The sequence below is a fragment of the Rissa tridactyla genome, chromosome 3, assembly GCF_028500815.1.
Source record: "Rissa tridactyla isolate bRisTri1 chromosome 3, bRisTri1.patW.cur.20221130, whole genome shotgun sequence".
Classification (NCBI taxonomy): domain Eukaryota; kingdom Metazoa; phylum Chordata; class Aves; order Charadriiformes; family Laridae; genus Rissa; species Rissa tridactyla.
In genome coordinates this window covers 123,078,061-123,100,981 of record NC_071468.1, presented here as the reverse complement: position 1 = coordinate 123,100,981, position 22,921 = coordinate 123,078,061, and the positions used below count along the sequence as shown (strand labels likewise).

Sequence of the window (22,921 nt, the reverse complement as noted above, 5' to 3'; positions counted from 1 at the left end):
CATACAAGCTGCACCCATTTATCAGCCCTATGTCTTTGCTCACTGGATGTACATTAGCATCCTTTGTTCGATATTAATTATTGTTTTACCTATCTCTAATGGAACTGTGGAACCTTTGATCTGTGGGAAGAAAGGCTGGTCTGTCTGACTGCAGGTTGGACGTGCCTGTGTGCTCTGTTGCTAGATTACTCATTTACAGCTTAACCTCATGATAGCCAAAAAGGAAATGGCCTCAAAATCTTAACATACCAAATAGATTCACATTGTAGCTTCACATGAATAATTTGCTCATTTTTGGTGTGTTAGTAAATAAGTACCAGGTGGAGATGTGGACTTGACCAAAGCATTCTGTCACTTGCACTGATTTAGGATTTCAAGCGAAAAAGAGGGCAGTTTTTTATACTTCCAAGTGTGTTCTGCACCCTTTTCCATGCTTTGTATGGGATGCAATGATCCAGTGATGCTGAACCAAACGTTTTGTAGCTCTGAATTTTTTTTTTTCTATTTGTCCTTATAAGGAAAGGCATCTCATTATCAGCAAGCTATATTAATAAAAGCAAACCCTTAATAAAACCTCACAAAACTACACACTGAAGCATGGGTCATAGCAAAGTGTTTGCACTACAGGTTTTAATTGCATATTTTCCTTCATTGCCTGTTAATTCTCAAAGAATCATTGCCCACCTTTGCTTATTATGCTAATTGCTGTGAATTTATTGCTCCCACCTGATTCCTCCTCTCCAGTGGAAGTTGTCCCTTGCCGTATTGGTTTTTTAAGGTGGGGATACTTGAATTTGCTATTAGAAGCTTGGATGATTTCTAGCAGTGGTTGGTTGTAGTGTTTTTCCTCAATGAATAAAGAAAGGAGTGAGCTGCATCTCGAAGCAGTGTGGCTGTACGAGCACGATACTGCACTTGCGCTGCCTGCTGCTTCTGGAAGGTAAGGGTTGGAGTAGTCCTTCTGGAGCTCAGACTACCAACCTTTCCTTACAGGGAGGAGGTACCAGGTCATTCAGACCCAGCATTGGGTGTCTCAGACATGGTCCTGTCACAATCTTTATGGAGGTGCAGTTCCCACAGTATTTGGGGAATATACTTTGCAGACGAAGAGATGAGATTAGGGTTTACAGTTTTCTAGGGGTTTAGTAAATGCTAGATACAAGTGAGGGGAAATTCCTGTCCCATTTGAAAATATTGTCCTCTGATTTTAACAGCATCAGGATTTCATCCAAGAAATGTTGTTCTATCTTATCTCACCTTCCCTGTTTGTTTTTTTGCCCAGGCCAGCTGTCCTTGTTTCAGAAGGAGATGGATGGACCAGCCTCTGCTCTTTTGCTGACAGGCGAGCTGGGAGGATGTCAGTTCTTGACTTACCTTTGGTTTGTGTGGGTGCAAGGGCTCAGCACAGCTTGTGCACAAAAAAAAAATAATAATTATTGTCCTTTGAAGAAGCTTTTCTGCTTTTGCTTAAAATGGAGAGGGACCGTGGGGAGTTTACCATATAGTCTGTGACAGGGGTGGGTGAGGGCTGCTGTCTCTCGGTGGCTGTAGCCATAACCAGGATGGGCCAGGGGCTGTCCTCTGCCTGGAGATGATACACTATGCCCTGGCCACATCTGTTCTGGTCAACTCTTTAGACTCCAAAATAGGGTAGCTGTTTTTGAACTGCCTGTTGACCCTGGTCGATACAATGTCTTCAGTCATATATGGAAACTAATTTGAAAGGTGGGTTAACTGACCTGGGCCCAAACTGGGCAGGGAAAGCTCTAAAAATTTCCTATGGGAGATAGGCTCCAATGTCTAGGCCCCGACACTGTTCATTTATTAGTATTAATGTATCCTTGTCTTCTGTAAGTTACAGGAGACCCTTTAGACTGTTGGCTCTTGCACCTTCTTGGATTACAGAAAAAAACATGGATTTGGCAGCAGCGTTTCCTTTATGAATGATGCACTTCTCACAGTGCCTATGAGCCCTGGGAAAGAGAGGCTGCTTTTACAGGGAATAAGGGGAGAAACCTACTCCGACAGAATTCAGTGCTATTCAGTGCTATTCCTGGGGTCCTCAGCAGGCGCACTTATTGCACAATAAAATTCCTTCTGGCTCCCAAGAGGGGGACTTGTATGCAAATGTGAGTTGATGATGGGACTTGCTTCATTCCATGGCTCCAGAAAACTGATCTAATGCCAGCCTATCTGGTTTAATTGTTACCTGCTCCTTCTTACAGTTTAGGGACATGCAGAGGAGCAAGAAGAGGTGAAACACTTTTGTCCTCCTATTCACGCTCACCATGCACCCAGAATTGTCGCCCCTCAGCTTTTATTTCAAATGGGGGTTTTGAAGGTCACCAACAGGATCAGCTTCTGGAAAGAAGAGTAAAGGGGTCAAGCTGGAGCACTGTGTGTTGCTGGGAGGCATCCTCCTAAGCTGCTGAACTCTTGACCATCAGAGGGGAAGGACTCTTTATTGGGGAGTGTGGTGGTAGGATGAGGGGTAATGGTTTTAAACTGAGAGAGGGGAGATTTAGATTAGATATTAGGAAGAAATTCTTTCTGTGAGGGTCACGAGGCACTGGCCCAGGTTGCCCAAGGAAGTTGTGGCTGCCCCATCCCTGGAGGTGTTCAAGGCCAGGATGGACGGGGCTTTGAGCAACCCGGTCTGGTGGGAGGTGTCCCTGCCCAGGGCAGGGGGGTGGAACTAGATGATCTTTAAGGTCCCTTCTAAACCGAACCATTCTATGATTAGTGGGGACATGGGTTGTTCCTCTCTCAACTCACCTGTTTCTTTCCCCTGTTTCTAAAGGGAGACAAGCATGACTAGCTTAGTTGTGTAAGTCCCCTTCTCTTCTTGGTTTGATTTTGTATTTTGCAATTTTTGCTCCCAAGGCTCAGCAAAGTCTTTTGTCTCTCCACAGCTACCCTATTCAGGTAGAAGATGGACTGGGGACCCTGCAGTGCCGAGTGGAAGGGAACCACATAGGTTGGTGAAAAGGGGGAAAAATCATGGGTTTCTCTTATTCCTGCAATTCCAGAGGGTACAGAGAGGGTGTCAATCATGAGAGTTCCTGCTGTGTCTCCAAAGTTAGGAAGGTGGCTCAGGGTTGAGCCCACAAAACCTGCTTCAGATCAAGGCTTACCAGTCTTCAGCATAACCACTGCCATGATTTGCGTCCTCTGCACAGCCTTGGAGAAAATGAAGTGCAGTGCTCAAGTGAAACCATGACTGATGTGGACATTGCTGACAGCAACAATGTGATTTGGGGTCTTTGTCAGTTTACTACTTTTATTTTAATCCTTCTTATATGTTGTGGACCTTCCCTTTACTGCTTTATTAGAGGAATAAATTGGATGTTCCCTTCTATTCACAGTGTCTCTGGTAGCAGGTTGGATCCAATTCATTTTTCCTTTCTTCCAAGTACTCTGACAAAAATTCTGATTTCTTCCCAAAACTTTGTCTGAGCAGCAAGCTCCCAGCTTGGGAAAGATGATCTGTGTTAAATATATAAATTAGAAATTAATGTCTAGCTCTCATGTAGAGACTGATGAGATATCTTGGAATATCTGGGATCTCTCCAGTGGGGTGTTACAGATAATGAAGGTCTTGAAGGAGGTCCACTCCTTCCTAGCACGGTAAGTGAGGTCAGATAGGATCCACATGGTCTAAGATGACACAAAGCACTTATGCTTAGGCAACCAAATCCTGCCCCCGAGGTTGAACTTGCAGGTTCAGATATATAACTGTAGGTATCTCCAGTACAGTGTTTACCTACAACCCAAGGTTCTAAGCTCCCTAAGCAGATATCCAGTTCAATTCCTGCACACACTGCTGAAATCAATGCAGTTATAGTGTTGTAAGGTAAGTGTGAGGAAGAAAAAATCAGGCCCAGGACACCTGGACAAGGTGTTGGTAGGATGCACTCTTCATGGAGCCCTCCACTCTTCTGCCATAAAACAAGTTACTTTTCTCTCCTCCAGGGTCCCACAATGTTAGCTTCTCAGTGTTCAACAAAGGGAAGTGAGTAAAAGAGTCTTTTTATCTCTTTTTTTGTGTTTTCACATGGGGACACAGCTGCGTTTGAGTCCAGGATAAGCGTGTAATATTTGTACTGAATCTTGTCTTTCATTGTTTGGAAATGAGGTTTTGCTATATTTAGAAGACAATCATTGGATTGGGAATGAAAAGGGAGAAAGTTCCTCCCTCAAAGCATCTCCGCTTTGGGATTTTAATATTTTAACTTCAGTGCCCAAAGTATAAGTTATCTGTTAAGCCTAGCTGAATAAAATCCTTTCACCTCGCTTTTAACTCTTCATCCGAATGGGAAAGAATTTAGCCATAAAAAGGGTAAAAATGGGTTTTGACACTGTCAAACTGTCAAACAACCCATACTTTACAATGGGACAGTACTTCCAATACAGACTTTCAGCCATGCGGTGGAATCTCTTGAATCAATGCCTCAATGTCCTGGTGAAAGGTGGTGTTGGTCCTTGCAACCTGATCTAGTGGGAGATGTCCCTGTCTATGGCAGGGGGGTTGGAACTAGATGATCTTTAAAGTCCCTTCTAACCCTAACAATTCTGTGATTCTATGATTATAGAAATGTTTCACTGTTCCTCTAGAGAGTGAGTGTTCAGGTCTGCCAAAAGAAGGTCTACTTTAACTTAAATGGCCAAGGATCTCTCAGGCATTTTCTCTCTCTTGCAGGTCAGCAGTACACAAAGGTGCTTGGCTCATCAGTGCCAAACAGGAGCTTTTCTTGTATCAAACACATTCAGGTATTGCACGGATCCACCTCGTTGCCTGCACTGTCTCTTGGTAGTCCCAGCATGGTCTAAGAAAGGACCTCTCATTGCTGCTTTTCCCAAGGGTGTAATCCTGTTGTGTCCTCACTTTGAGTGTGCTACTCCCCTGCTATGGGCTTGGTCACACAAAAATCTGCGGATCAAAAATTTCAGGAGGAGCAGATTTCTGTGCTAAGGTTGGGTGTGCTGCCATGGGCTACAGATCACATCCCCAGTCATTTAGTGTTCCTCTCAGACAGGGATATTTTTGAACTCTATTTTGGACTGCCTAAGCTGACACAGTCAGCCAGAGAACGGCAGTATGACAAAGTTTGGGATGATGTTGCTTTATCATTCTTCCTTTTCCCGTCAGATCAGTTGTAGACTTGAGATGTTGCATCTAGAGAAGCCTTTCCCCTTTAAATCACACTGTATTTGGTAATGTTGAGATTCTAGAAACGCAGAGCTTAGGATGAAGTAGGTCTCACATCAGCTACAAGGAGGAGATGATGTTCAGCCACTGCAAGGACTGAGTTCTGGATAAATGCTGAATGGGAGATTACTGCACCATTAGTTTTAAAAAAAATAAATTAAGGTACATGAACAATAATAACCTCCATGTGACATTTCCAGCTATACTGTAGAAGAGAAGACAATGAAATCCTGAGCACCCGCTCAAGGTTATGATCATGGGCAATTAGTGTCCAAGATTCAGCAAGGCCATGTCCCCAACAGCCAAAGCAGTAGTAGGGTATCAGGGACCGCAGAGCACTGGGCAGCCTTTGACCTTAGTCAAGCTAAAAGACCACTTGGTTCACCTACACAGGTCCCTAGCAAGATCCCATCAAGTTTTTGACATTAAGTTGGCTGAAATTAATATAAAGAATGCACTAGTTCCTTATGGGTTGTATCTGAGAAGTTTGATTCAAGAGATAACAAGCATTTTTTTTTTGTTTTTTTTTTTTTAACATAGCCAATACATGTCTGTGTTTTGTATATTAATTATAGCATACAGCTTGTTTCACCTATAAATTCAAATTCTTTTGTAAAGGAGGGTAATTTTATGTCAAATTTTATTTACAAATTGAGGTGCAGTAAAATGAAATAACCCTGAATGGACTTGGCAGAGCACCAGCAGAAACAAGATCTGCCAGATCCATCCAGTAGACAGTACTGCACTGGACAGTAGTCAAGACTATAAAATATTGTTTAAATATCAGATAAATTAAGAAAACAATGCAGATCTGGACAAACTTGCCTCATATTAGTCTTTTTTCAGAACTATACAAGTACAATTGGGTGGTTAAACAAAGGCATCTGAGTTCAAAGTGAGTAAATGTCATCAAAGAGAAAAATAGGTTTCCAGTGTGGAAGGGCATGACTGTAACAGAGGTAAAATCCCAAAAGATTCTCTTGGTCGTGGTGTGGACACTCAGATGTTCAGCTCCTTCCATTTGTCCCTGAAGCCTAAGGGACAATTGGAAAGCGTGATAACATTTAAACTTACAGTCTAAATTGAGAAGGGAGTCAGACAGGTCAAAAGGATTAAAACAGTTTTAATTCCACCTTTTTTTTTGTAGGGCTGCTCAATAGCGCAGAATATACCAGTTTGCAACCTGAGCATGACAGATGCAGCCACCGCTAAGTAACAGTGCAAGCTTTACAGTATTTCTCCTGTCCAAGTTATCCATGTTGTTCATTCCTGGTGTAATCCCAGCGGCTGCCAAAACCCCCAAGAAGGATCAGTGGGATTCCTGTTTCATTCACAGGAGCCTGCTCCAGCTGGAAAGAGTGCAAGTGCACTGCTGGCTCGGACAGAAATAGGGCTGGGATTAACCTTTCCAATGCTCATTTTCAGACCCCCCCTTTTCCTTCTTCTGTAGAAATAGCCTCTGTGTTCCCAGCTGGTGGGAGTCTCGGAGGAGGCACCGATCTCACTGTCACGGGGGATTTCTTTGAGGAGCCGGTGCAGGTCACTGCTGCAGGTAAGAGAAGAAATGTGTTAAATGGTTTCATTTTAATACAGTGGTCACGGCCCTGACCACAAAACCCAACTGATTGGATATTAGGAAAAATTTTTATAATGAAAGGGTTATTCAGCATTGGAACAGGCTGCCCAGTGAAGTGGTTGAGGCACCATCCCTGGACGTATTTAAAAGATGGGTAGACATAGTGCTTAGAGATATGGTTTAGTGATGATTTTTGTCAGAGTTAGGTTGGCAGTTGGACTAGATAATCTGAAAAGTCCCTTCCAACCTGGGCAATTCTATGATTCTATGTTGATGGATACCAGTGTGGCGGTTGTAGGACTTACCATCAGGAAGGTCCAGTTATTCTGATTGCAGGTATGAACTGTGTTGCTCGCTTGATAGTACAATTTTTTAGCGAAATGTTGACCCCTTTTGGAAACAAGATGGGTTCATGCTGCAGCTCAGCTGTGTTTTCCAAGTCTCATGTGGCACATTTGTCTCTTTTTCCTGCTGCCAGGTGTCCCCTGTAAAGTCAAGCACGTCTCTCCCCAGCAAATCAGATGCACCACTGAACCCGTTGGCAAGAGCAGGAGGCTTGTTTCTTCCCAGCCGGGTAGAGTATTCAAATAACTGAAGGTCCCAACAAGCAAACACAAATATATAACCAAAGGGCAGAAATTGTTTGGTGATGAATGCCATCAAGAAATGGCTGTCTGCTTCACAGAAGCAAACACTGTCTGCTTCAACTTCCATACAGTTTCTCTTAGGTTTGATAGAGAGGAGGGCCGTGAAGATGCTGCAAAGGCTGAAGCCCCTCTGCTGTAAGGACAGGCTGAGAGAGTTGGGGGTGTTCAGCTGCAGAAGAGAAGGCTCCAGGGAGACCTTATTGTGGCCTTTCAGTACTTAAAGGGGGATTAAAAGAAAGATAGGGACAAACTTTTTGGCATGGCCTGTTGCAACAAGACAAGCGGTAATCATTTTAAACTAAAAGAGGGAAGATTTAGACTAGATATAAGAAAGAATTTTTTTACACTGAGGGTGGTGAAACCCTGGCCCAGGTTGCCTAGAGAGGTGGTAGATGTCCCATCTCTGGAAACATCCAAGGTCAGGCTGGATGGGGCTCTGAGCAACCTGATCTAGTTGAAGATGTCCCTGCTCATGGCAGGGGGGGTTGGACTAGATGGGCTTTAAAGGTCCCTTCCAGCCCAAACTATTCTATGATTCTATAGCAAGGAAAGGAAAGGTGGAGAGCTCAGCCCACCACTTGACAATGGGCGATGGTGGGAGGAAGATCAGCCTGGTGTGTAGGGTTGTGGAAAAGGAGGAGAAAAAAAATATGGATAACATTTAGAGGAAGGATAACTGAACTGGAGCTACTGCAGTGGCTTCTGGGGACACTGTTTGAGTGGAGCATTGCAGTAGGAAATTGTTGTGTATAAAATGAGGCTTATCTCATTTTGACTGTGGGTCATCTCAGTAATTTTTCATGCAAGAACAAACATGTGAGCTTGGTTGGATGCTCTGCATTCTGCAGAGTTTCATTCTTCCTGGTGGAAGATTTCAAGGTAGAACAAATTCCCTAGAGGAAGATCTGTGTTCTGCCTTGGACTGCAAAAAAGACCCACAAACAGAGCCAATTTATTATTAAAATTTCTTCTGTTCTGGCCTGCCTCCTTACACTACTGATTCTAGCATGTGCTCTGGGATTTTTGTTGGCTACTACTGACAACACTTTTATTTTAACTTTCTAGGAAACAGAGGGCTTCTCTTTGAAGTCTGGGATGATGCCTCTGATCTGACAGAAGCAGGTCCTGGTTATAGATGGCAGTTTGTACCTAATGCCAGTTCCCCAGTAGGATTTCTGTCTGGGGCAAAGGAGTCCTTCAGGTACTCAGTGATCTTAAAAAGAGGTGAAGCCATGGCAATCACCTTTTAGCAGTGTAAGGTGTAGAAATAACACCTGACAGCTCTTTATAGCAGAGCCTTACTTCATAGTTCCTGTAAATCAAAGCAAACCCTCTGCTCCAAGGTCCTTTTGAAGCTCAAAATATGCAGTGAAGTGTTTTATTTTTCCTCTTTTTTCTTTCACTCAGTATTTCTCCTCTACCTGGCCTACATGTGCTGAAATACCATGAAAGAAATTGCTACAGAGGTAGAAGGAGCTCCAACTTGAGGCTGTCTTGGGTTGGAGCTCTGGTGAGATGTGGAGGGCCGGATCCTCAGCTGATGTTGGCAGCTGCAGTGCAGGTGGAGTTAATGGAAATAAATGGATTTGCCCCAGGCTGCAAAAATATCTGAGCTGTGTCAGCGCCCACTGCCTCTTCAGATACATCCTTCTAAAACTGTGCAATATGCATGAATGTTTTCATTTTTGTATTACTTCTCTCTTTTTTTTCCCCCCCCTCAGTTGATCTTGTGTGTAGTTTTGAGCCTTTTCCTGCCTGTTCAGGGTTAAGACTTTGCTTGAGAAGAAATGCACAAAAAAGTGACCAACAGCAAAAACATACTTATTTCTCCCCGAGATCCAGTGACAGGACACATGGAAATGGTTCAAAGCTGCACCAGGGGAGGTTTAGATTGGATATTAGGAAGCATTTATTTACTGAGAGGGTGATCAAACACTGCAATAGGCTTCCTAGAGGGGTGGTCGATGCCCTAAGCCTGTCAGTGTTTAAGAGGCATTTGGACAATAACTGTAACAACATGCTTCATTTTTTGGTCAGCCCTGAAGTGGTCAGGCAGTTGGACTAGATGGTCATTGTAGGTCCCTTCCAACTGAAATATTCTATTCTATTTCCATGGAGCTGTTTTTTTTTTTTTTACCTTTTTGAAAACCTCTGTAAAGCATAAATAACATTTAAGGTGAAAACGGGTCATTCTGAGGTTACTTCAGTTTTAAAATCTCTGAGTTTGTTTTGTTATAATCTGTTCTCAGAGTCTTTCATTGTTACTCAGTGTACGTGTGAAGGTGGGGTGTGGGGCTGGGTTTTTTTTTTGCAGTAACTCTTCTGTGTATTATGGATGTTCTACTTTTGCTTAGCTCCAGGCTTCGTGGATTTTTTGTGGCTCCTCAGACCAACAATTACACCTTCTGGATTCAAGCAGATGGTCAGGCATCTCTCTACTTAAGTTTGTCCCAAGATCCAGAACGTAAGGTAATACTCTTGGCAGAGAAAAAATGAGATCAGGATAGGAAAAGGTTTTAATTAAGGTCATGGTAAGTGGGAATTCCCCCCGAGTGAATTGGCTTATTGGCTCTTATTATGAATCTGTTGCAGAGTGAAATCTGTATGATCATATTTGATGTTTTACATTGGCCCTATCAGCCGCTCAGCTCCTGAAAAACTCACCGTTGCAACCAGAGTCTTTGCCTTTTCCAGAGACCTTTTTGTTAGTTCAGCACACCACCATCACTAACAATCTGTGCAAGGGGACCTGGAGGTTTGCTGTCTGACTTCCTCAGTTTAACTTCTTTTTTGAATGTTGAAATTTTGCCCTCTGAAAACATTGGTCCTTCACTTTGTAAAGCTGTGATGATGCTATAAATGAAGGTGATCCATTTGTCTGGGCTCTTCTGAAGCCAAGAAACTGAATAGGGGCAGAAGAAATATAAAAGACTTATTTATAAAAAAAAAAATAAAAGTAAAAAAGTAGCATTGCTGGTCTTACTAATGGTAACGTACTACATCTCCTAAGGCTGTAAACATAGTTCTTTCTTTTGTCTTTGGAGGACATGAGATGTAGAACTGAAGTCATCCATGAAAAGTTGCATGGGGGACTGTTATTAGGTCTTGTGTAAGCCAGCAGAATTATCTTCTTTATGGTACTGAATCCTAAACAGAAGCTCTTTGAGATGATGGCTTTTCCGTGTATAAGGAAGGAATGTGTCATCCATCAACCCACTGCTATCAGCTATAAGGACAAGTCTGGTTTTTTGGATCTGTGGTATTGGACAAAGTGTCTTTTGGGGCTGGAGAAGTGTCTCTGTAACTGATTGATTTGGTTGATCTGGACACAGGTGAGAATAGCTTCTCTCCCTGCGGGCAATTCAGAGTGGTCTGAGAACTGGGTGAAGAGCTGGAGTGAGCATTGGCAGCAAAAATCCCAGAAATTTGAGCTAACTGCTGGTTCGAGGTACTACCTGGAAGCTCTGCATCATGGAAAGGCACCCAGCAATGGGATGAGAGTTGGAGTCCAGATACACAACACGTGGCTGAATCCCCATGTGGTGAACAACTACTACATAGAGAGACACGAAATTCGGGCTCGTGCCTTGCGTCTTCCAGAAGTGCAGGTCAGTGCTGTGTGCTTGGCCCTGGGAGCTGGACTAGCCCTGATTCAGTTGACATGGATGACAGCCAATATGACTCCTAAAGGCATTGTCAGTGCTAGACATGAAAGTGTGATCCCACCTTGCTTTTAACCTGCTGAGATAGTTGATGCCAATAGCATCATGAGCTGAAGGTGTTCGTGGATTTTACACAGATTGGTGGGGGCATGTAAACCCTGTGGTGGCATTATAATGCAGTACTCATCGATTGATTCTATATATGATTCTAAAATCTGCTCCATGTGTTAAAGTGTAAGCAATGCTGACTTGCTTACACTTTAAAAGTAAAGGTAAGCAATCCCCCCAGCTTTTATCTCACTCATTAACACCTCATTGTGTTAACTAACGCTAATTAATACAAGTTTGGAATAGTTTTTATTTCCCAACCTTAGCGACAGCACACTCAAAGCGTGTGTTATCTGGTGAACCCTGTATCGCAATCAGATGGTAGAAGCTTCCAACTTGGTGAAGTGCTCAGCCATGAGGGAAGTTTGTCCTGGTGATTAAACCTCAGACCTGCTGGCCAGGAGCTTTAGGGACCATTTGTGCCTGTCAGTGTGTCTGCACAGGTCATGTACCCCTTGTGGTCCTGCTAATCTAAGAAGAGGAGCCCAAGGCTTGTATCAGGAGAGACCATGGAGGACAAGAACATCTTAAGAGTAGCTGAAGGGACTCTTGATTTACAGAGGCTGAAAAAGGCAACATGCTGTCTATAAAAACCTCCTCGGTAGAAGATACCAGGTTTGAAGCCCGTCTGTTTCATGCACTTTGTAGCTGTTTTCATTTATTTATTTGCTTCTTTGCTTGCCAGATGTTGACTGTGTCCGGTACAGGGTGTTTCAGTATCTCCTGGAATAACATATCACGCAGAATGATCCCCACAAATGCGACAGCTCTCCAGGTAGGCACTATTAAATGCAGACACCCAGTCCTCTGCTGGGGTGTAATTGAGGGATCTCTGGTACTTTACAGGAATTAAGTGTTTGGCCCAGAAGCTGAAATAAATTTTACATGATATAGGGGTGATTTTTGTTACTGGGAGTGTCTCACAGTGGGATTTTTGTGGGGGGGCTGACACCCTGGTATATTCTAAGCATGTCACAGCATATGATCTTGGTCTGTCACATCTTCTGCAATGAAGAACGTGGTATCTTCGGATAAAAGACCTTTGGACTACCCCTCTAAGCCCAAATATGTAGTGTATGGCTCTTGTTTCAGGCAGGAGATCTGATCTGGCTTCTTCAAAATCCCATAGTCTCTTGATGCAGTAGTTGGTCTGTGTCAAAACTACCCTGGGCGATAACTCCATGGCAGTCATTAGACATTGAGTCAACACAGCTGGTGGAGCCTGGAGGAGCACGCAGGTGCCCAGGCTGTGATATAGCTCATGGAAGGAATCTTCACCTTTCTGAGGAGGCTGCTAGACACCTAAAGGATGCCTCACCCCTGAAGGGTATTAGACCTGGAATTTTATTTTCTGTGATGAGCTGAATTGTATCCTCTGCCGTCTGGCAACCTGTTCAGCCAGAGCTGCCTTGCCACTGGTCCCTAGCTGATGAAATGGCGTGATGACTTGTGTGTTGAAGATCTCTGCTAAACTGATCCTCTTTTTAAATTTTTTTACTGCTTTTCTTTTTTTTTTTTTTTAAAGGTGCAAACAGCAATAGAGGAACTTCTCTCAATAGGATGTGAAACTGGGCCAACTTCTGCTAAAATCCTTTTCCGCAATGGCTTTGAGAAAGAAGGTAGTGATCTTCTGTGACAAATAAGCATTGTTTACTGTGAAAGCTGATTTCCTTTTATGAAATAAATGTACTTTAAACTTTTAATGATAGTAAATTTACACTTTTAATGGGTTTAAGTACATACATTTATGTTTCTCAGCTATTCATTGTTTGTATGTATTCTCACGGGGGAGTTTATGGAAATAATATTTAAACCAAAATGATTAATGCAATAATAAGAGATTCTTTATGCAATATGTTGCATGACTCAGTCATATTACAACACACTTATCAAAGCAGTTGATATGTTTTGGTTGTTAGAAAAGTTAGGAATAGAGACGAAAAATGCAAGTTCTGGGGCATGTGAAATTACTGATGTTTCAATATGTCTGCTGGGGAAGCAAATCTGATGTAGCCCATAGCTACAGCTCAGACTCTGGAAACAGCTGATTCTGACTCTGGAGGTCTTCTCTTTCAGTGTTTCTTGATGACTGGAAGTGAAACAGTGCAAATATTTGTGGTATACTTGACTGGCCAGGCAAGGTGCAAAACAAATTGCTTTTGTAAAAAATAAATCATAGAATCACAGAATAGTTTGGGTGAGAAGGGACCTTAAAGATCACCTAGATCCAACCTCCCTGCTATGGGCAGGCACACCTCCCACTACACCAGGTTGCTCCAACCTGGTCTTGAACACTTCCAGATATGGGGCATCCACAGCTTCTTTGGGCATATAATAGTTTTCTAACAGTGAAGGTATTGTGCATATCAGAAAGCTACTCTAGTATAAAGTAACTCCAGTAACACTGGCCCAGGTTGCCCAGAGAGGTGGTATAAGCCCTGTCTGTGAAACATTCAAGGTCGGGTTGAATGTGGCTCTCAGCAACTTGATCTAGTTGAAGATGTCCCTGCTCATGGCAGGGGGGGTCGGACTAAATGGCCTATAAAGGTCGCTTCCCACCCAAACTATTCCATGATTCTATACCTGACAGTACTAATAGTACACTTATCCTACGCCAAAAGGTAGATTATTGCCTGGAGACCTTGTATCACGTTCTTATATTTGGTGTGGAGAGAGAGAAAAAGTCTCAGCCAGTAATATTTGGTGATTGATTCCTCCACTTAGAGAAAAGCAATTAACCTGAATTGGGGAGGGAGGGAAGATTTATGCAGAAAAATGAAAACTGCAACTGGACATTCTTAATGTGATCCCAACTCTATGATTCAGCCAACAAAAAAGAGAAAAACTTGTGCTCCTGTCTTTCAGCACCCTTAAGCTGGGGAGCAATTGCCCTGCAGATGTTCACCATTTATTTGGGCAGGACAATATTTAAGAGCGGGACTGTTTGACAAATTTTGGATACCCACTTCCTGTATTGCCATGAATCTCTTGACCATACTGGTGTCTTTTGAATAATTTTCAAGCTGCTTATCCCCTTTTTTTTTTAATCTCTGTCAGATATGAAGGGCTTCATTACCACAGGACGCATTGTCAGTGGTACGGAGCCTTTCTGTGGGAGGTTCAGCATTCAGAGACCAAGCCAGCTGGTGAAAACTTCCCCATCAACTCTACCAGGATACAATCTTACTGAATACACACATGTAAGTGGCTGCTCTTGATGAGTAGGTTGCACTGAGGAGTGAATATTTGGAGCCAAATCAGCTATTCTGTTTAAATTTCTATACCCACAAAGATTCATGTGTTTAGACTATGCTTGTGGACAGAGCAGAGTGGCTTTTATTGACTGGGTGGATAGTTTAAGATCCCCGAGACGTAGATACTGTTTAACACACCTGGCTGCTATCTGCTCCTGGGGATACAACCCTTGCTGAGGGAAAAGAAAAGGTGGGATGGTGTTGGGAAAAGAAAAGGTGGGATGGTGTTGGGAAAAGATGGAACATGCAGGGACGACCAGTTCTTGACAAAAGGGAAAAAAAAAACCCCTTGTTATCTGGGGGTCCACTTTCACTCACTTTTCTGCTTACCTTCTACATATACTTTTAATAGGAATAAAGTCTTGATTTCAACTCTGTTACCCTTTCTTTGCCACCGAGGAGAAGGCAAATAGTTGGGGTTGAAAGGAAGGAGGCGGGAGGGAAAGTCTTGTCCCCAAAGCCTTCTGCAGTCCTTCCAGACTCCTTCCAGTTCCCCTTCGCAGACCTCTTCTGCATCTAGTTTTTCACCTGACACCAGTCCCAAACCTTGCAAATCAAACCAACTCCTCCAGTCTCTTCTCCTCCCTCCCAGATATTTGAAATCCCCGTTGGTACCTCCCAGCTATGTTTTGCCCCAAAACCTTGCTGAAGCTGAAGGGGTCAGTTTGACTCTATGTCGTGGCGCACAGGTCACCTGGATGCCACGTGCTGTCTTCTATAGGTGCTATTCAAGACAATTTGGCCTTAAGCAGTGGGTTTTATTGCTGACCTTGAACAACATATTTCCCTACTAATGTCAAACTGGGATTGAAACAGAATATAATATCTTCTACAGACATTACATATAAATTACCTGTGGTTTGACTAGTGATTCCCCCCATTTTTGCAGGTGTGTTTTGCTCATAAAGGCCATATGAGCAATATCATTCATATCTTAGTGTCCTACACAAATGTCTCTTTATGCTCAGTGAAGAGGAACCTCACCTGCATATGGGATTTCAAGGAAACCAACTCTAAAAGGTATCCAGATACTTATAGTTTCCAGAGATGTCACTTTCTGTAGTAAGAAGGTGTACTAGGAAAACTGTGAGAACTAAGTTCTTTTCTTGTATGGAATAAATTGTCAGATGGGGTAAGCTGACACATCCTCTGGACCTGCAAGGGCATTCCTGAAACGTGCTTCCGTTCTTTTTGAGGACTTGCTGAGTAAATCTGCGTGTTACTTGTTATATGCACCATCTTACTGTAGTAACGCACAGATGGAGAATTTGTTCTCTCTCTGGTAAGCACACCGGAAGGTTTTTGAGGACATTGGTTTCATGGTTTCTTTGTCCACAGTCAGTGGATTTTCTGCAGTGAGGCAGAGATGAACTGATTTTTTTTTTTTCCAGGAAACTTATGAGATCACCGGTACGCAAAGTTTTGAAAGTTGGTGCAGTCTTTGATTTTCTTTCTCATTTAGAACACGTGGGTGGAAAAACCTTTGGTGTTGGGAGTAAAGTTAGGGGCAGGCAGATAAAAAAATCATGAGTCTCTGAAGAACTTTAGGAAGTGAAGTTGGCAGCTTGGGTATCTCTAAAGTTGTGTGAGGGGTGTGTGTGCATGCCTGGAAGGGGAAGAGCAGGGTGGGATTAAATTACTACAGGTGGAGAGAGCTGGGAGCCCTGAAGGATCATCTGGTATTCCCAAGGGGTCTTAACCCTGGATTGATGCCTGTTGAGATCACTGATGCTAACGTATGTTTTTGCCAAAAATAGAGCAGCGGTAGTCACTCCCACATCCCACTCTTGTGATGCAGAGGAGGACACCGAAGCAGAGATCTAAAGCTTTGATTCTCACTATGGGGAACCAAACAGAGACATGTAGAGAGTGATAACAAGACATTGACCAAGCGTCTTGTGTATAAGTAATAATAATGGCAATAATATCAGTACCTGATATTACTTGGAAGCTTCACAAAACACTTCAAAAGTCAGTTATTGAAACTACCTCAGAGCAAAAGAGACATCGCACAACCTTGGTATCTTTCAGCTGGACATTTACCTGCACTGACCTCTGGAAGGGGTGTATGAATCACTCCACGCTTCTCAAGGACCTCCCAACCAATTCCCCGGTGTTTGTGCATCAGATAGACTTGCGTAGCCCTGTGCTGCAAAGGGAAACATCTGGGTCATTTTACCTTGATGAAGTCATCATCGCAGACAGAGCTGTGACTGGTAAAGGAATATGGTTTTTCTTTTCTCTTGATGTTACCATCTTACCAGGATATTCCATTAAAATCTTTAAACATAGGGCTGGTTGAAACTTTTTCAAAGGGGAAGGGCATTTCACAACAAGCACAAAAATAATTTTGTTTTCTTGAACTTATATTTTTCATGAAAACAATCATGAAGGAATTGCCAAATATTGATATTCTTGGTTTATTTGAAAACCTGTTTCTACAAATGTAATTCTTGAATTGTCTTGCCCAGACAAAGACAAACAAAAAAATCCCAAGCAGATTTGTTTCCGGCTAGGAAATGAAAATAACCTAGACATAGTGACAGCTGTTCTCCTTGTTTCAATGAACGCTTGTGCTTTCTTTCAGTTTCTCAGAGACATCCAAAACCACCTCAGCCACATGGGAGGGTAGTTGAAGCAGTATCTGTGGTGGGGTCTTCTCCCATTTACAATGTGTCCTGGATGGTGTCTGGCTGTGGTGCAAGTCTGCCCCTTCTCTCTCTAAGGTAGGGACAGCAAGTAGATTATCTCAATAACCTGTAACACATCTTGCAGTTTGCCCTGACATGTCTGGAGCAGGTTATCATCTAAGACAGGACATGAGAGACAGTGGAGGATAAGACTATACTTTCTTCTGCATCTTCTCCTCTAGGCATTTCAAATGGCCTGTGTTCAGACTGTTTACACTACTGAATCCTTTACAGATATCTGTACTCAGTAGATGGGCTTCAGTTCTAAATTAAGATAATTTCATGCTCAGCACAAGTGTTTTGAGCTTTGCTCACCATACAGGATCTCGAGTATATATTGTAGACACCTTAGTGAAGGTGTCTGATTCTAGCATGAATCAGATCCTCTCATTCTTGAAGTTCCATTGTATGAGTGGGATTCAGTTGCTGAACCAGAAGTGCTTAAGGTGTTTCAGCTAATCTGGGGTATGTAAGATACGCATGGGCCACCAAGATAGGTTGTAGGACTAGAAGGAGATCTAAGTCCTCCTGGAACAGTGGATGGAGATCAGCCAGAGATGCTCCCAAACACCTTTAATGACACCAGTTGCCATGCTAGACAATAGAAGTCCACCTTATGTGTCCTTGTTTACTGAAATGGTTTCTATTCTGGAAGTCCCAACAGTAGAAGACGAGACAGAACCATAGGCTAACCAGACCAGACAGAACAACATTAAAGGGCCATACTGGCAGAAGATAAGTCCTGCAAATGTTGGATTTTATCCAGTTAAGACAGCAAGAACCTGATGGGAATAGACCTAGGCAAGGCAGAAGCTGGAATGGTGCAGCCTCTTCTCTGCAGCAGCCAGCTGTTAGTTTGGCTCAGTTACTTCACTCAAAGTGACTTGCCCAGGTGTTCACAGGAAACCTCCTTTCAGAAGAAGGTGAATGTCAGTCTGCTGTAACTTAATTTGGTTTCTTACCTTGGAGTCTCTTCTCCTTTGAGAAAAAGCAAAGTGATGTGTCATTAGTCTTGAGTACTCTAAAGAAAAAATAGATTCTCATTTAAGAGGTAGCTAAAATTTCGGGTACGTTCTAAATATACCTGGCTCTTTCTCTTAACTGAGCACGTGCTGTGCTATGTTCTAACAACTTGCTGCGGTCGAGGCAGGGATATTAGCTAAAAAGCTGTAAGTCAGACAAGAAGGCTCAGTGGTCCTTTTGGTTTTAGATCCTTGAAGTTTGCTCTGCAGAAGCCACGGCTGAGCTCTGAGTCTTCAGCTGTTATCCAGACATTTAACCACATGGTGGCATCATTGTATCACGAAGAGTATCTCCTTTAAAAAGGAGAATTTTTAAAGCAAGGGAGAAAATATTTTAAGTTTTAGAAATTCGGTGAACTCTAACATGAAATATAGTGTAATCAGGGGAGTTAAGATTATGATAGACTGGAGGAGACTACAGGATGAAATAGGAAAGCTTTTTGTCTTGATGTTGTAGCTGCTGTCCAGACTGCATTGAGTTGGTCCTTTAAAAACACCAGTACTAGGGTAGGACTTGCTAATGCTTGGTGCTGTATGAACTATTTCTTCTACCATAGTTGAAAGAATATGTTTTTTCCATTGTTTTCTGTTGTGTGCATTGCCTACATCACGTAGGTTTAAGTTGGGAGTACTCAATTCTTTTTGAGCTCTGAACATGTTCTCCTTAGGTCGTTCAAGACTGTTGTTTCCATGGGTGTCCCTCTGCTGCTGGTGATGTGGGGGTGTCAGGATTGGGGGTCTTGGCTGATAATGCCTTCATATTGATACCATAAGCCGTCAATTAAGGACTCTCTAAGACTCAGTCTTGGAGTGTTAGAAAGCAGGCATTCTTTATTGCAGCACTGGGCACACAGGGGATCACTCCACCCAGTGTGCGCGCTGAGTTGCCCAACTACAAAGGTTATAAGCAATCAGAATATACATATTAATTACATTTCCCAGAAATGATTAACATACTCATATTATCACCTAGGACTCATTAATATATGTAAATGTCCTTGACACATGTGCATTCTTGTCCACTGGTGGTTTTCAAGGGTCCTCTGGTGGTCATTGATAGCCTTCCTCACCGTGTCTGCAGATTGAACTCGGTCTTCGCGCATAGTCAGTTCATCATGCATAGTCAGTTCATCTTTTGGCCTAGTTTTGCAACTCTTGTTTTCACAAAACTAGCTTATTCTAGCATCTCTCCGTATCTATTCTACTCAAGGATACAGCGTCTCACGGCTTCCTTTTATCAAACTAAACCTAGCAGGTGTTTAACCCATCCACTTACAAAGTATTTCAAATTTAGCTACATTATTCCAGTAAGGAGGGAACCATATGCTCTTTTTAACCTGGTATCAGTAAGGGCGGAGGGGCCCTCCACCCCAGCGTTTTGTGCTGTTCAAGGCTACTGTATCACCAGCTACTGTATCACTATGAACCCTCTCTGTCACACAGAGGTGCTTTGCTTGGGGAGGGCTCTAAGGAGTATGGCCACCTCTACGTCTCCACGGAGGATGTGAGAGTCAGCCTCACCATTCAGAGACTGCAAAAGTCATCCCCACCTATTGGAGGAACCTTCCGCATCCACTTGGCCAACAGAGTGATATCAGGTAAGAGAAGATGCAAGTACAGGTCCTGGGTTTCCTTTGCAGGAAGCCAAGCAGAGAAGAGACAATATTGAACCTTGGAAATGCTCAGGGTACAGGCTGTCAGGTTAAATCCACAGTGGTAGTTGCTAGATTTTTGCATTTGCTGTCCTTCAAGACAGGAGTTAAGGATTATAGGCAGGACAGTATTTCTATATGTTTGGGTATAGGGTTGTTCCACAACGCATACAACCACTGTGAAATATTTGCCCTACTATTAAGAATTTAGGATCGGATCCTGAATTGGGATTTTGCATCCCAAGGTTTCATTATGTTGGTGTTTCTCCAGCATGTGTACTTCTCATCGCCTTGTATGATGAGGCCCTTGCAGGTTACCAGGAGATTCGTTCTCTTCTACGATTACCAGGATTGATAATTTGTTTGCAGAAGCCACAAAAGCTTTTGTGCATAGAATTGCTTGACTTGAATTAGGCACCCTTGAGATGTGCTAGGTTTTCCTGTGTTCGGTTTAAATAATCAGAGGCTTAGAATGAAAGTGAGCAGGTTAATCTGAACAAGGCCAACCACAAAATCCTTAACTGACGAACTGGTGACTAAACTATAAAGTCAAATAATAATATAGGAAAATGCAGCCTTAGAATATTTGTAAAGGAACTCTTCCCTCTGTATTGTCACTTAAGATTTTCCTGCAATGGCTGAATTGCTGGAAATTGAATTTGAACATCATCTTTTGAAAATGTTTGTCTTGCCCTGTTCCCAAGTCTTGTGTTTTCCCCTGTTTCTCATGAATTGGTTTAGAGAGATTTATTGTACCTGCAGCTTTGAATGGCTACGGGTTTTTCTGTCAAAAGAAAGAAACTATGATTTGCATTTATTTGTGATTGAACTCTACAAAGTCTTCTTGAGAGCCTGACTCCCCCCGCTACCCCTCTCATCTAGGAAGTTTCTGACCTTTCTATTTTGAAGGAACATGACTTGCACACTGAAATTTCATGTCTCCCAAAAACGTAGGCTGCATGTAACAGAAAGTATTACTTAGATAAAATTTCTGATGGTCCCAACTGGAGAGATGTTTCTAGGTTTTCTAAGCTATTAAATAGTGTAGATCTTTTGGTGTTTGGGACCCAGTAAATTTCCCTCTGCTGCTTTTTGACAGTTACAGATGTTCGAACCACAACAGCCTCTCACTAATCTTTTTTTTCTAGGTGCAGGTAGATGTGCTCTCCTAGGGATGAGGATATCCACTTTTTTTTCTTATGTCTTTTGCAGATGTTTCGGTGCACATCTCCTCCCACCACCTCTGCAAGCTTTTGCAAGACAACTTGGATAACTCTACAGCCCCGTACTTCAACACCAGTGACTTCATTGTGACCAAAGAATCAAACTCTTGCTATGAAAGCATCTGGACGCTGACTTGGAAAACAAAAACTGGGGACTTGCCCAATTTTATCAATGTACGGTAATTTCTTTTACTAACACCCACTTTGAAGTCCATTCAATGTCTTTGGCCTTGGTTGATTCATTCTCGCAGCATTCACTTTAACACAGACACCCATGGGACCTTAAGCTAAATGTCTTCCTACTAGGAGTAGCAGTTTAAGCAAATTCCAGATTAGATGATTAAAAAAGCAATTGCAGTTACAGGAGGGGAAATTACAGCTTCAAAGTCTGTGCTTCAAAATGAGGAGGACAGAATGTAATTTCTGTGCTTCGTTGCAGTTCTGCAGAATAAAGGGACTGCTAGATTGAAGTGAAAGCTATTATAATCACGTTAGTATTTCAATGAGTAACTGAAGCTCAGTAGAGGTTTGTGGCATCATTCATGGGCTAAAAGTTCTTTACCTGAGAAATATTCTGTATGGGTTCATATCTGGATCTCGTAAGTCTCAGATGAAGGTTCAGTTCACAGTCTCCCATGCCAAGATTTATTGTTTAAGTTTTGCTTCAAGTAGAAGGGTCTATTTTGAATAAGGATCCAGACTGAGATTCTTCCTTCCTCAAAAAGAAAAACTATTTGTTTGTATATCCACCTTCTCAAAGTGTAAAATTATCTTCGATGAAACAATGAGTTCTCATGCTCAAGACATTGGCCTTGATGGTGAAAAAAACTCCAGCCGCACCTTCAGCCATAGTACAGGCCCTTGTTCCATGCGAAGTCACATCTTTGAGAGGTAGATTTCCAAAGATCTTTCCATACCTGGTTACAAATGATAGTAATATAATACTGAGTATTATAAATTTATTTGCAAATCTGGCTCCTTAGTCTCTTTGCCTCAGTTCCTTGCCTGCAAGGTGAGGGTGGAAACAGGGAGGTGTTGTGAAATCTTGGGTAATGAAGATTTAGACCTAGAGATAGGAGTCATGGAAGAAGCTTGAGAATAGGTTTCCGGGAGTTATTTTTGGCCTTGTAAAGACTCTGTATGAACTCTGGGGAATGGTTTTAGTTTAAAATCATGTGACGGAAAAGGATGAGAAACTTAAATTCTTTGCTCTTTGACAGGTCTCTGCTGAAAACCTCACTGGTCTGAAGCCAACTGTTTCTAGTCGTGTGGTTTATGATGGAGGTGTGTTTATTGGGCCAATATTTGGGGACATGCTTGCTACCTTCAATAACAAAACACAGGTGAGATGTGCTGTCAGGCCTCTTATTGATTCACCTGAGTCATGCAGATCCAGGAGTCTCACAGGTATTCAGGTACCTACTTCTACCACTAAATCCTTTCAGGAGTCTATTGGTCCGTGCTTTGCCCTAAATTGGTCAGATTCTGCTCCCTGGTTTGTGGAGCAGGACTTTCCTCCAAGAGGTATTGCAGGTGGGAAGAATGGTCATCATGGGTGCTGGAAGATTTCTTTTGAGGCTGTGGCCAAGGGCTGATGTCGTCTCTTCACTTCCATCCTTGCTGAGTCCTATGGTGTTGGCCACCAAACTTGGGAATGCAATTTATTCATCTGCAGAGTCCTAGGTGGCAAAATAAATGAGATGGTGGCTGTGGTACTAGTCTGTGAATTAGGCAAGTCCCTCTGCCTCTGTGGATCTCAATTCTTCGTGTGTGAAAAGGGAGCAAGGAGGGCTTCCTGGATGAATGAGTCTGATGGATGGACAAACGTGCTGCAAACTCTGCTCTCAGATGTTGCAGAGCAGTGCACATTGCTGGCTT

The 22,921-nt window shown here is 42.7% G+C and overlaps 1 protein-coding gene across 12 annotated transcripts in view; it reads left to right on the top strand.

Annotated features, from left to right (window-relative positions):
* PKHD1 (PKHD1 ciliary IPT domain containing fibrocystin/polyductin) overlaps positions 1-22,921 on the top strand; it is a 278,406-nt gene that overhangs the window by 12,668 nt on the left and 242,817 nt on the right. For 10 of the 12 annotated variants that reach the window (XR_008465473.1, XR_008465472.1, XM_054195527.1 and 7 more), the window contains exons 8-25: positions 1,283-1,357; positions 2,913-2,977; positions 3,973-4,012; positions 4,700-4,770; positions 6,660-6,761; positions 7,264-7,359; positions 8,498-8,633; positions 9,787-9,901; positions 10,765-11,040; positions 11,888-11,977; positions 12,728-12,821; positions 14,260-14,402; positions 15,346-15,476; positions 16,488-16,672; positions 17,044-17,182; positions 19,612-19,766; positions 21,033-21,217; positions 22,264-22,386. Coding sequence is in view for 10 of the 12 variants with exons in the window: in XM_054195527.1 (XP_054051502.1) it covers positions 1,283-1,357; positions 2,913-2,977; positions 3,973-4,012; positions 4,700-4,770; positions 6,660-6,761; positions 7,264-7,359; positions 8,498-8,633; positions 9,787-9,901; positions 10,765-11,040; positions 11,888-11,977; positions 12,728-12,821; positions 14,260-14,402; positions 15,346-15,476; positions 16,488-16,672; positions 17,044-17,182; positions 19,612-19,766; positions 21,033-21,217; positions 22,264-22,386 (2,221 nt within the window). In the remaining 2 variants the exon portion in view is untranslated. Of the gene's footprint in view, positions 1-1,282; positions 1,358-1,440; positions 2,130-2,912; positions 2,978-3,972; positions 4,013-4,699; positions 4,771-6,659; positions 6,762-7,263; positions 7,360-8,497; positions 8,634-9,786; positions 9,902-10,764; positions 11,041-11,887; positions 11,978-12,727; positions 12,822-14,259; positions 14,403-15,345; positions 15,477-16,487; positions 16,673-17,043; positions 17,183-19,611; positions 19,767-21,032; positions 21,218-22,263; positions 22,387-22,921 lie in introns of those variants that run through there. The other 2 variants (XM_054195531.1, XM_054195528.1) reach the window with 2 other exon arrangements.